The following is a 12,569-nucleotide window of genomic DNA, read 5'->3' as shown; positions in this document are numbered from 1 at the left end:
AAACTTCGAATAAAATCGAAAAAATTGTAAATTTAAACTGAAAAAATTAAACATCGAATTGAACAGAAAACCAAAATTTGAAATTCGGATATAAATGTTAAAATCGAAATTTATTTGGTTCGATTTCGGATTATATATCTCAAAATCGAAACGATCGAAAAAATCGAAATTTTATTAAATTAATAATTTTATTTATATATATTTTATATTAGATATTTTATGAGATGATATCTAGTGAATAAAGAATCATTTTTAATCATTTTTAGTTGATTGTTGTTTATTTAAGTAATTTAGACTTTGAATTTAAAGGTTTATCAACCAATTTAGTAGAAACCGAACCGAAATAAAATGGTTCGGATATCGGATTATATATTTCAAAAACCAAAACCGAAAAACCGAAATAAAAAACTGAAAACCGAACCGAACCAAACCGGCCGATAAACAACTCTAATACTGGTACTTAGTGCACGTATTGTGTGCTTGTAAATTCTATTTTTTTAAAATAAAAATATTTAAAAAGAAAGAACAAATAAATGGTAAAATTTTAAAAATGCAAGGTGAAACATTATCATAAATAAATATAAAAAAAACACCAAATGATTATGTAAAAAAAAAACAGCAAATGATACAAATTGGGTGTCATTTGGTAAATAAAAAAAAATATCTAATGGCTAACAAAAGAGGAGATCATCATATAAAATAACTAATCCTTGAATCTTTATCAATTAATGGGAAAACTCTTAATTAAAGAGCATATAGTTAGATTGTTACTTGCTTGAGAAATTTATCTAATTTTATGTTTGAGTTTTAATTTGAAAAACATGAGTAATATGGAGAATGAGTATCCAAATAATAAAAAATGATATCTAACTAATTATTTTTTGCTTAATAATATTATGTATACAACAGTTGTCCGGTCTCTTCAAAGAAAAAAAATAGTTGTTTGGCCGTATTAATTTTTGCTTAGTTAGAACCTAGAAAAAATATTAGCTGATGCTGAGATTATTGTTCACCGAATGATTGATGATTCCTCATTTATCCCCTCTCTCATTCTTTTCAGTATATGTTATGTTTCTGTTATGCCTCTTGAAGGTAGTATTTCAAAAAATTTATAGGAAGCACTTATCAGTTTTTTTTTAACGAGTAACGTACATAACATTTTATTGCTGAAAATCAATGTCCTTTGTTACAATGTTGACTAGCCAAAATGGAAAATTCCCCGGCATCCGATAAAAAGATGCAGAGAAAGAACAAGCAAACTTTGCGATGGAGTTGGTCGCTTCATTGGTCGTTCTCTTAGCATGAGTTAAAGAAATAAAAGGTGATTCGGATATCATTGATTTAATCTCCTACACATAGTCCAACATAGCTCAAATCAGTATGTGGCTCTGTGACTGTTTGCACTGTCAAAATTAAATCGGACACAACAAATACATGTGATCTAATTAGGGGTGGGTTTTCGGTATACCATATCAAAAATATTGGTATAAAAAAAATTCATATCGATACCGATATCGAAATTTCGAAATTTTGGTGTGGAAAAAATCCACACTAATACCGTATAGATACCCAAAAAAAATTCAATATACCAAAAAAATGTCTATATATTGAAAAAATTTCGATACGATATCCCGAAAAGTAAATATTTTGGTCGATATCCGAGCTCTAGATCCAATGATGAATGCTATAACGTAGAATCAACCCTCCTTTGCTCACGTTGTTTTACTGTTGATAATGATAATTAGTTGCCCACTTTTCCATTTAAAATTGTGTAGTTATGGCCTATTGCTGGTCCAAGACCTACTCAAATTTAATTGTGCCCCCAATGGAACACATAAAAAAGGTAGGCAGGCCTAGCCCCGTCTCCTTGGATTCCCAATTGGTTTGGAGAGTTATCTTCATTTAACCCGGATCATCGGGTATCAAACCCGAACCCCACTTGAATTGCAACAACACATATTGCCCCTTATTCGTTTATGATTGAACCTAAGATTTTTTTTTTTTTTTTCCACATAACCACGTATTTCTTTATATATAAAAAACAAAAACAAAAAACAAACAACTTTGCAGTTTGCAACACTTGGATCGAGAGTCAAGGCACTACCTACATAATACTAGTATGAGGAAATCCATTCGTAGAAAACTAAATCAATTCAGCCACTTTTTGCAATACATTATGTTTAGTGTGTGGGCATGGCTTTTAATGCTCTAGATAAATGAAGAGGCACCAATTTTCAATCTTCAATTTTCAATAAATAAAATGAGTACAGTACTACGAGATGAATCTGGATACAGAATTTTGAAACTCGATGTATATAGGTGGTACCGCTTGATATTTGCAATATTCACATAACACCTTTGAAAAAATCTGTTTCATTCCCACGTAATGGGATGATGATATGACATTGTATTAACGCATACAAGCACATGTACATTCCAAAGCTTTCATTCCCGACGAGCATTTTCACAGAGAACTTTGATGACTTCGAGAACCGCAGCCGCGACCCTTTGATGTTACGTCCAACAGCAACACAACAAAGTTGGTTCCCCTGTATATCCACTTAAAAGAATGGGATAAAGGGAGTCCATAACCGACATGTGATCCACATGAACTAACCAAGAAACTCACTAAGGTGGTGGCAAAAATGGCCTAATGTGAGAATGATACTGAGAAGCACGTGTATCTATATTAAGATAGGTGGAGGGATTGAGTGCTGTTGGATACAAAGTAGTAGTCGTCAATTGTGAGAATCCTGATGATGCTGCAGTACTAGACGAAGTTGATATCGGGAGGTTACGAACTTGCTCGTGCACTTGCCACGCCTGATTTGCCAGCCCTTGCGGTTTGAATTCCATTCCTTGTCCAGCTGCCCTTTCCTGCAAATTTTGTTGTGTTCTTAAAATTTAATGCTTCCAAACATAAAAATGCATGCACGCATCTAAATCATGTATTTCAAATAGCATGATAAGTAAAAAAAATTCGATCTTGTGTTGTATTTCCCATCACATGATCTTCATTACCAGAATGAAATTAGCAGTGTCAACCAAATCCATACATCAAGGAGCAAACCTTGATTGTGAAACTTGCCATGGAAAGTTTACTAGCAATAGAGAAGAAGAAGGTGATGAAGGTGTTTGATTTACCTTATAACTTGGAACAGATTTAGGATTCACAGCATTCCATGTAATAGGATGCTCCATTGATACTGGCACTCCATTGAGAAGCTGATTCCCCACTGATCTTGTCGCGCCGTGACGGAATTCAAATGAACCCAAATTTCCACTCTCCTTCGAGGAAGAGGTTGAAATCCCCAAGTTCAAATCAAGATTGTGTTGGCTATCTGCATTTACGTTGCACCAAAGCATCATCAGCACAGGGCAACTGACCCATATGCAATAGAATTCACATATTTCACATTCATTTCCTATACATGTTTTGGTCCAAAACTTCAACTCATGACATCATAATAAAAAATGGGGGGGTCTGGTACCATTTTCTGCCAAATCCTAGTTCTGTATAGAAATAAAGCAATGGAGAACACGAATTCATCACCTTCTTGACAGGGCTTCGATTCGATATCGTACGAGCTCGGTTCAAAGTTGGTGACTACATCTCTTCCATTGTTTTTTATGGCAGCCTTGTCATAGGCCCTAGCAAGGGAGAATGGAATTTGAATAAAACTTTGTTGAGTGAATTTAAGATGCTTCGATGTAATAAACCAATCAAGAAATTTTGGCGATTATGATGATCACTAAACGACCTTGCAGCCTCTACTTCAGTGTCGTATAGTCCAAGATATATATACCTGCATTTATACCATGATCACTCCCATAATAAAAATAAAATTACATTTGTTACACGCCTATTCTTGCAAATGACTCCAGACAAACCCTTTCGATCCACAATCAAAGAATATATTTTTCAAATCACTCATGAACTTTCGGTATCACTATATTCCTTAAGACACAGATTGGTTCATAGATGAATGATACACGATGCATGATATATTAACATGCGTAGAAATGACAATGGTGTATGACAATAATCATTTATATGACTTGATCCGTCATACACTTAATAAAATAAGGATAATTAATATTTCAATATGTATCATTTGCATGCCGATAATGTGTAACTAGCTCATCTGACATCAAGATCCAAATTTGGTACGAGGTCACAAATCTTCTTCCCCATAAAAAAAAATGACTATCATCTGCGCCAAGCAATATCTAAAAGTCGATTTTTCTTGACACAATGACACCATACTTTAGTTAAGAATTATATTTAAAAAAAAGTAAACATATATATATATATATATAGATATATATAATCACTTACTTCTTGCCTACCAACTGGCCCATTCGAGCTTCCCATCGACCACACTTGTGTAGCGTCACTCCTCGATATTTAGAACTCCCTCGGGAAAATCCTGTGCTTTGTCGACGTAAAATATGTACAAATTCTTCCTTGGACAAATTCTTCATCTATATCCATATTATACAATTACATCATCATTAAAAAATAAATTATAGTAATTTAGAGTTCTTAAGTTGCGTCTAAACTGATGATCTTGTGAATGTGTTAATTTAGGGAAAATCAAAACTCAATTAAAAAAGGGATTTGTATCTAATTTCGATTTACAAATCAATCAATTAACCTACTATTTAATTACTTATATGTTTGCAAAAAATCAAATTAAGGAATATATAGTTCGATCTCCCAAGTCCCACCTGATTCATATCCTCTTCATAATCAACGAGGTTAAAATTAATATCGGCATCGGCACCGCGGAATTTAATCGCAGCTCGATCATATGCTCTGATGAAATAAGAATTAACAAAATTTATCAAGAATTTTTAATCAAATAAAGTGTTAATCCTAATTAATGTTATACGTATACATTAATGAAGAAAAATAAATAACATTGATTTACCTAGCAGCAGATAGAGCGGTGTCAAATCCACCTAACACAAATCAAGACCAAACACCCCATCAAATTATTTTTACCAAAATAGGAAAAAGGGCAAAATAACAGAATCCAAATAGTACTGTGTGCAAATATGGAAATAAAATATTCCATACCCAAGTAAACTTGTTTCCCGCAGTCCCTACACCCAAAAATCATCGTCATAATATTAATAACAAAAAAATAAATTTTTATATGGGAAAAATGAATATCGTAATTCAAGAAATTAAGGATTTATTTAATTTAAAAAGTTTAATAATAATAATAATAATAATAATAATAAATTACCAAATATGTGATTCCCATCTTCCAGTTCTCCGATAAAAAGTAACCCCTCTATACTGTGAACTTCGGGACCTGGGCCCTCTCCGGCTCTTCCTAGCTTTCACCTGTTGTACCTGGAGCTTCTGTTCTTGTACAGCGGGCAGATGACGGCGGAGATCTGCCGTGTCGCCGCTGTTGCTCCACCCCTCCAACCTCAACTCTCCGATCCCACCCACCGGAAAAAGCTCACGAGTCACCAAGCCTGACCCGGTAAAAGTCAACCCCCGATCATCACCATCAGCTGGATCGTTGTTTCCGATGCCCGCCCCGACGTTGTTTAGGATGTCGAAAGTGAAGGTGAAGGAGGAGGAGGCGGCGGCGGCGGCGGAGGCACGTGAGGAGCACGCTTCTCCGTTGCTGGAGCTGGCCGTTTCTCCGTCTGAAGAAATGGTCGAGCGTGTTCCCCTCGCAAGTTTGGCCTTTACATTGCTGTTATCGAAGCTGAGATTGAGATCGAACATGTTTCCTTCTTTCTTATTAATGTTTCTCTGAAACTCTTGAGAAAAAATATTATATATATATGATGGGATTGAAGACCTGAATATATGATCTCAAACAATATTAAATCGCCGTTTAAGGTTTTGAATTTCTTGGATCCGAAAAGCAAAAGGATCAACAAATTAACATGCAGACTCCAGAATCATTAATATCTTGTAATTATCAATGGAGATCCAACTGCAAGAATTAAACAAAAGCACATAAACACACACACACAAATACATGTATTTCCAATTGATGAACTCTTTGCTCCACAGATATATATTTGAGCTTAAACAAAAGCACATAAACACACACACACAAATATGAATATGTATGTATATTATATATGTGTATGCTGAGAGAGAGAGAGAGAGAGAGAGAGAGAGAGAGAGAGAGAGAGAGAGAGAGAGAGAGAGGATATGTTAAAGTACAAGAAATGGGAGGTACTACTAATGTAGTGTACTTTATAGTATGATTTCCTATGACTATTTTATAACGTTAAGGTTTTCTAAGTTTACTGTCTGAACCGGGGTAGCAGGTTGCCATTGTGTTGATTGAAAAGATAATGTTTCAATATTCTATGGAACAAAAAAATTTAGTTTTTTTTTTTTTGTTAAAAAAAACTATATCAATTAAAAAATATTTATATAAAACATATATGCGATTACTGATCGAGTTACTTTCCATAATAATAACATTAATATATAATACATTACATATATTGTCTATATATATATATATATGGGATAATTTCAATTTGGTCCCTCATTTTAGACCTCGTTCCTAATTTGGTCCTCCATTTTTACATCGACCCAATTTAGTTCCTCGATTTTTGTCGTTTTTCCGCAATTGGTCCATCCGTTTAATTAAACGTCAAACGAACGGAATGACCTGCTAAGCCGATGGACTAAATTGGGTCGATGTAAGAACGGAGGACCAAATCAGGAATGAGGTCTAAAATGAGGGACCAAATTGGGAATTATCCCCCCATTCTAGCATTACTTTTGACTAAATGATTTTTTATCAGTTATATTTATAAAAATATTGTTTACCTAAATAAAAATATTTTATAAAAATTCAACACATGTCATATTAATATTATTTTTAAAAATTTAAACAAATAATAAAAATTCTCGTTTATATATAATTAAAATGCGAAAGTTTAATTTAAAATTTAAAGTATACTTAGTAAAAATAAATAAATATTTGTTAACAAAAATCAAAATTTTACAAAATAAATATTAATGATGACAATATGTTTTAAATATACATTTTTTTCAAACATAAAATATTTTCGGAATGAACTCATCTAAGTTTGTTAATATAATTAAAAAACCTTCATAAAAAATAATAAAAAGATATTTTTATTTATGTTAAAACAATATTTTTATAAATATAACCGATCAAAAAAATTTCATTTAATGACTTTACTTTTTATTTTCGTCTACTTAATAATTTTTTTGATGGACATCAAAAACGAAATTTAAAATTAAAATTTATCAATTTTGAGAAACAAAGTTCCACATTTATAATAAATAAATTATAAGTTTATAAAAATATTTTTGTGGATTTTTTATCTCAAAATTGATAAATTTTAATTTTAAATTTCGATTTTGATGTCCATTTTAAAAATTATTAAGGAGATGAAAATAAGAAAAGTAGAGTCATTAAATAAAATTTTTTTGATCAGTTATATAAATATTTATAAAAATATTGCTTAACATAAATAAAAATATATTTTTATTATTTTTTATTTTATTTATTATAAATTTTATTTTTTAATTACAAAGTTTTTATATCATTTGTTGACTTATTTTAATTTGTTTGGATTTATGAAGGTTTTTCAATTATATTAACAAACCTAGATGAGTTCATTCGAAAAATATTTTATGTTTGAAAAAAAAATGTATATTTAAAACATATTGTCATCATTAATATTTATTTAATTTTGATTTTTGTTAACAAATATTTATTTATTTTTACTAAGTATACTTTAAATTTTTAAAATTAAACTTTCACATTTTAATTATATATAAACGAGACTTTTTATTATGTGTTTAAATTTTAAAAAATAATATTAATATGGTATGTGTTGAATTCTTTTAAAATATTTTTATTTAGGTAAACAATATTTTTATAAATATAACTGATAAAAAAATCATTTAGTCAAAAGTAATGCTAGAATGTGGGATAATTCTCAATTTGGTCTCTCATTTTAGACTTTATTCCTGATTTGGCCCTCCGTTCTTACATCGACCCAATTTAGTCCCTCGTCTTAGCAGGTCATTCCGTTCGTTTTGACGTTTAATTAAACGGATAGACCAATTGCGAAAAAACGACGAAAATCGAGGGACTAAATTGGGTCGATGTAAGAACGGAGGACCAAATCAGGAATGTGGTCTAAAACGAGGGACCAAATTGGGAATTATCCTATATCTATATCTATATATATATATATATGTATATATATATGTATATGTGTGTTTGTGTGGCTATGAATTTGGGAAGAATTAATCTAAAAGTCACAAGGAAAATTGGTGTGACATCTCAATAATGCTTTGATCGATAAAGTGTATATAAAAATCAACATTCATTTTCAACTCTAATAATAATGTTTGATTGAATCAAGATACATCTTCGTCAACATTCATTTCAACAGTCTGGATACTTAATATAAATAAAAAATATATATATGAAATTAATCAGATTCAAACGTATTTCAAGTCAAAAACATATTGTGCATTTTATTAAGAAAAATGATTTATGTACACACAGTTACATTTATCTTTAAAATTACATGACTATCTCAATGAAAAAATCTTTCCATTTAGTGCATGTGAGATATTTTTGTAATTTAAAAAAAAATGTGTAATCGTTTATACGTAACATTCATTGTATATATAACACGAATCTATTATTAAACGTATCAAGCCGAATAACAACATAAACATTACAAAATGTGATAAATCTAACAACAAATGAAAACAGATGGGGGCCAATTTTCCGATGAAAACGCCAAGTTAGGACCATTTTGAGTTGTCCTCTGGGTATTGCATTGAATTAAATGCGAAGAGATGGTGCGGTCCAAAAACTACAAGAGGATCTTATCGGCTCACTCTCATGAGATTTGAGAACAAACATTCATTTTCAATTCAAGGTTGTATACACATGAATTGCAAGAGGAGGAATAATTGTTAGCACTTTAATGGAACGTATACCCATTATCGTTATCGTACGTTTGGTATCCATCTTATATATAATAACTAATTTGATATTTATGTATATAGAGTATTCATCTTATAATAACTTTAAATTCATCCTGAAGCTTTGGATTATATACGAAGGTTCATGAGCTCAATATTGCTAGGGATATAGAAGTTTTTATTTATCTATAGATATTGTAAACGAACTAAGCCAAGCCAAACAATATGAGCCCCGAGCTCGATTCAATCTTTTATCATAAAGTTTGTTAGAAATTAAATTGGATCTAACTTACCTTAAAGTGTCTTAGTTTGTGTCCACATCGGTTGGTTAAATAACCTGAGAGCCTTTTATATAGACAAGGGCAATCCTCACCTCATGAGCTAGCTTTTGATGTGAGTTAGGTTCAAGTCAATTTTTAACATGGTATCAGATCAGAAAACCGTTTCCGCACGTACTCCTCCGATCATCGGCAATCTTCTTCGTTCTTTTGTTGATCGGAGTTTCTGATTTCCAGCATTGATCGAGGTTTCTTGCGTTCTATCCAATTGCATTCATGGCGACTTCGAATCCACCAGCATGGAACTTGCCAATCGGCAGATCAGTCATTGACGATCCCTCGAGCCCTTATTATTTACATCATTCTGATAGTCCTGGGCTTCTTCTTGTCTTGCAGCAGCTCACTGGTGACAATTTCTCATGGAGTCGGGCGATGAAGATTGCTATATCGGTAAAGAATAAGTTGGCCTCGCTCGTCCCATAATTGAATCATCCATTAATTTCTCCACGTTTTAATTGTTTCATTCCTGGACGTGCGAGGGGTGTGTTGGTATGTTTAGTTTGTCCCACATCAGTTGATTAAATAACATGTGAGCTCTTTATATAGACAAGGGCAATCCTCACCTCATGAGCTAGCTTTTGAGGTGAATTAGGTCCAAGTCAATTTCTAACAAAGTTCGAGCTTAGTTCGTTTTGAAATTACTAGGCTTACGAATAGCTCGAACCTTGTCTCGTTAATAGGTCGTTTATTAGGTTTAACGAGCCTGAATCGGGTTTGGCTCGTTTTCGAGCTTGTCAAACAAGCTCCTTTTGAGCTCGTTAAGCATACAATAAATTAAAGCTCGAGTTCGGGCTTAATTCGAGCTAATTAAAAAATATAATCGAGTCTGCATGTACAATATAATGTATCTCTATAAACTAATGTTAAACGAACCGAGCTCAAGTTCATGAACAGCGGGACAATCTCCATAAAATTGGAGGCCTTATACAACTTTTCAGGGAAGGTCCTATATGATTTTTTTAATTAAATATCAATACGTTTACTTCAAATAATAATCAAAATTATAAATTCTTGCAACTAAAAATAATGACATAAAATATTGTTTTAAAAGAAGGAAAAAAACTCAATGAAATCCTTATCTCATCATTCATAGATGAATCAATGCATAATACAAATAGATTAATAATAATTAATCAAACTATGGAAGCATAAATTATTTTTGTCAAAACAATTCTAAAAAAATATACAAATTATAATTTAAATACTAACAACTACAAGGAATAATTATAAGTGAATGGATTGAAGTAAAAATAAGTCTAAGAATCTCGAGTAAGTCAGTCACAAGATTCTTGACTCTGAGAGACTAAAAACCAAATCAATTATTAAAAATATACCAACCACAATACATAACTGGACAATAAAATCATGTTTCAATTTTAAAAAAATGACAAATAGTTGATCAAATTTGAACAATCTAATAACTCACCTGAGTGGAGCAATTTAATGAAAAATATAGTTTTTTTAAAAAAAAATACAAAATTAACCATCGTTTCAAATTTTTAAAACAATTAAGAAACTATCCAAGGTTTTTATACAACAACAACAACAACAAGGGCATCTCCAATCCTCTTTTATAATTGAGGATTCCTCTAATATAAAAGAAGGTTGTCTCTCCAACCCATCTCCAAAAGCATTCTCCATTTTGGAGAGTCACTAGTAGAATTTTCATCTTTTACTTCGCCATCATTTACTTCGTCAATTAATAATTACGAAGTAATATGTAACAATACACTTCAGTAATTAGACTGCCGAAGTAAAAACACACATTTTACTTCGAATTTTAAAAAACCCGGGCTTCACTAATAATTTTGTGTCATATTTTACTTCGGCATATTATATTTGATGAAGTAAAAAGGTTAAAAAATAAAAATATAATAATATTTGCTGAAGTAAAAAGATGAACAGATCCTTAATCTCCCATTCACCTTTTAACTTTCTTATATATTTTCTCTCGTACGTACAGTGAAAAAAAACCCATCGCCATCGATCTTATTTCTTCTTCAACCCTAGCGGCCGCCGCTTTGCATCTCCAGCCATCCACCAATGCTGGGAACTACTCGTCAATGCCGTAATTGGAAAGCCCAAGGTCTGAATCCTAGCAGCACTGGCCGGTTCCTCCAAGTTTGATGTCCATAGCGAGAGATCTATTTCTTGTTTTTCATTTTCTGTATTTCTCGCTAGTACCCGAGCAGCCACCGTATTCGGCTCGTATCTCTTTCATCCGGCGACGAAATTTCAAACGGTTTGATCGGTTTTCTTCCTTACATCAGTAGCTTCGTATGAATCACTGTTTTTTTATGCTTGTTAGTGCCGACACCGAGCCTTTTTGCGAGCTGTTTCCTTCACGTTGTTTCACCTGCGATTTTTCGATGATTCCAGCTTTGATTTTGGTGTTTCAGACCATCTTTAGTCTGTATTCGAAGTATAAGACAACTTCCAGTGGAGCCCCACCATTTTCCCAATTTTTAGATCTTGTGTGCATCGCATCGAAGATTTATCTGATTTTGGTACCGGAAAGAAAGGCTGGCTCTTGGAGAATGCCAACCTCCTTGCATCCTCTGTAGTTTACTGATATATGGTGTTTCAATTTCTTGATTAGGCCTGTGGGCAGTGGCTCTTGTTTGACTCCTATTAAAGCGTTGTATTTCCTCTTGAATATGATGAAACAGGGATTCCAATGCCGACAATGTGTCTTTGGAGCACTCAACGAGGTCGATAGAAGAGTTGGTGAGCCCTTTGGATTCAACTACTACAGCAGAAAGCTGAGGGTTATTCCCTTCTAATTACTTCAAAGATCCCATCGCCATTGGGGCATACCATGCAATGAAAAATGGAGTGTTCACATCAAATTCTGCGGGCAATTCCTGACCTGGTCCTGAATCCATTGTTAACTTCTCCCCTTGGTCACTCTCAGTTGCTGCAAATGTCATAGACAGGAAGTTCTTGGCTAAGGTTCAGTTGTGAAATGGTAAAACTTATGAGGTAAGTAGATTTTGTGTATAAAATATTTATAAATTTGCCATACTATATAAAATATTAATCAATTTTTAATATACAACTTCTCTTATGTATGTATGCATGTAAAGGGAGTGAGTGTAAACACATTTGACATCGAGGGCAGCCCGTACCCATTAGCACCCCAAAGCAGTGCAAGGTACTGTCGTCCTTTGCGATGTTTTGAATGATTCGGAACCAGCAGCAGGCGCAAACACTACCGGAACCATAATGCAGGACGATGGCTTCAAGGATTACGCCTT

The 12,569-nt window shown here is 32.7% G+C and overlaps 1 protein-coding gene across 2 annotated transcripts; it reads right to left on the bottom strand.

The window, feature by feature from the left end:
• Nucleotides 1-2,224: 2,224 nt before the first annotated feature.
• LOC140882144 (AP2-like ethylene-responsive transcription factor TOE3) lies at nucleotides 2,225-6,177 on the bottom strand. 2 transcript variants are annotated; one of them, XM_073287937.1, is made up of 9 exons: nucleotides 5,256-6,177; nucleotides 5,084-5,109; nucleotides 4,935-4,965; nucleotides 4,732-4,819; nucleotides 4,340-4,485; nucleotides 3,762-3,806; nucleotides 3,554-3,651; nucleotides 3,145-3,341; nucleotides 2,225-2,877 (listed from the first exon to the last, which is right to left on the bottom strand). In XM_073287937.1, the coding sequence occupies exons 1-9, from the start codon at nucleotides 5,750-5,752 to the stop codon at nucleotides 2,629-2,631; spliced, it is 1,377 nt and encodes a 458-aa protein (XP_073144038.1). In that variant the 5' UTR covers nucleotides 5,753-6,177; the 3' UTR covers nucleotides 2,225-2,628. The 2 variants fall into 2 exon arrangements, with proteins under 2 accessions (XP_073144038.1, XP_073144039.1); XM_073287938.1 differs by lacking the exon at nucleotides 3,762-3,806 and having other exon boundaries at nucleotides 2,227-2,877; nucleotides 5,256-6,175.
• Nucleotides 6,178-12,569: the final 6,392 nt, after the last annotated feature.

The sequence above is a fragment of the Henckelia pumila genome, chromosome 2 (assembly GCF_033568475.1).
Source record: "Henckelia pumila isolate YLH828 chromosome 2, ASM3356847v2, whole genome shotgun sequence".
In the NCBI taxonomy this organism is placed as follows: Eukaryota; Viridiplantae; Streptophyta; class Magnoliopsida; order Lamiales; family Gesneriaceae; genus Henckelia; species Henckelia pumila.
Note: the sequence above shows the minus strand (reverse complement) of the source record. Positions and strands in the feature narration are given on the sequence as shown.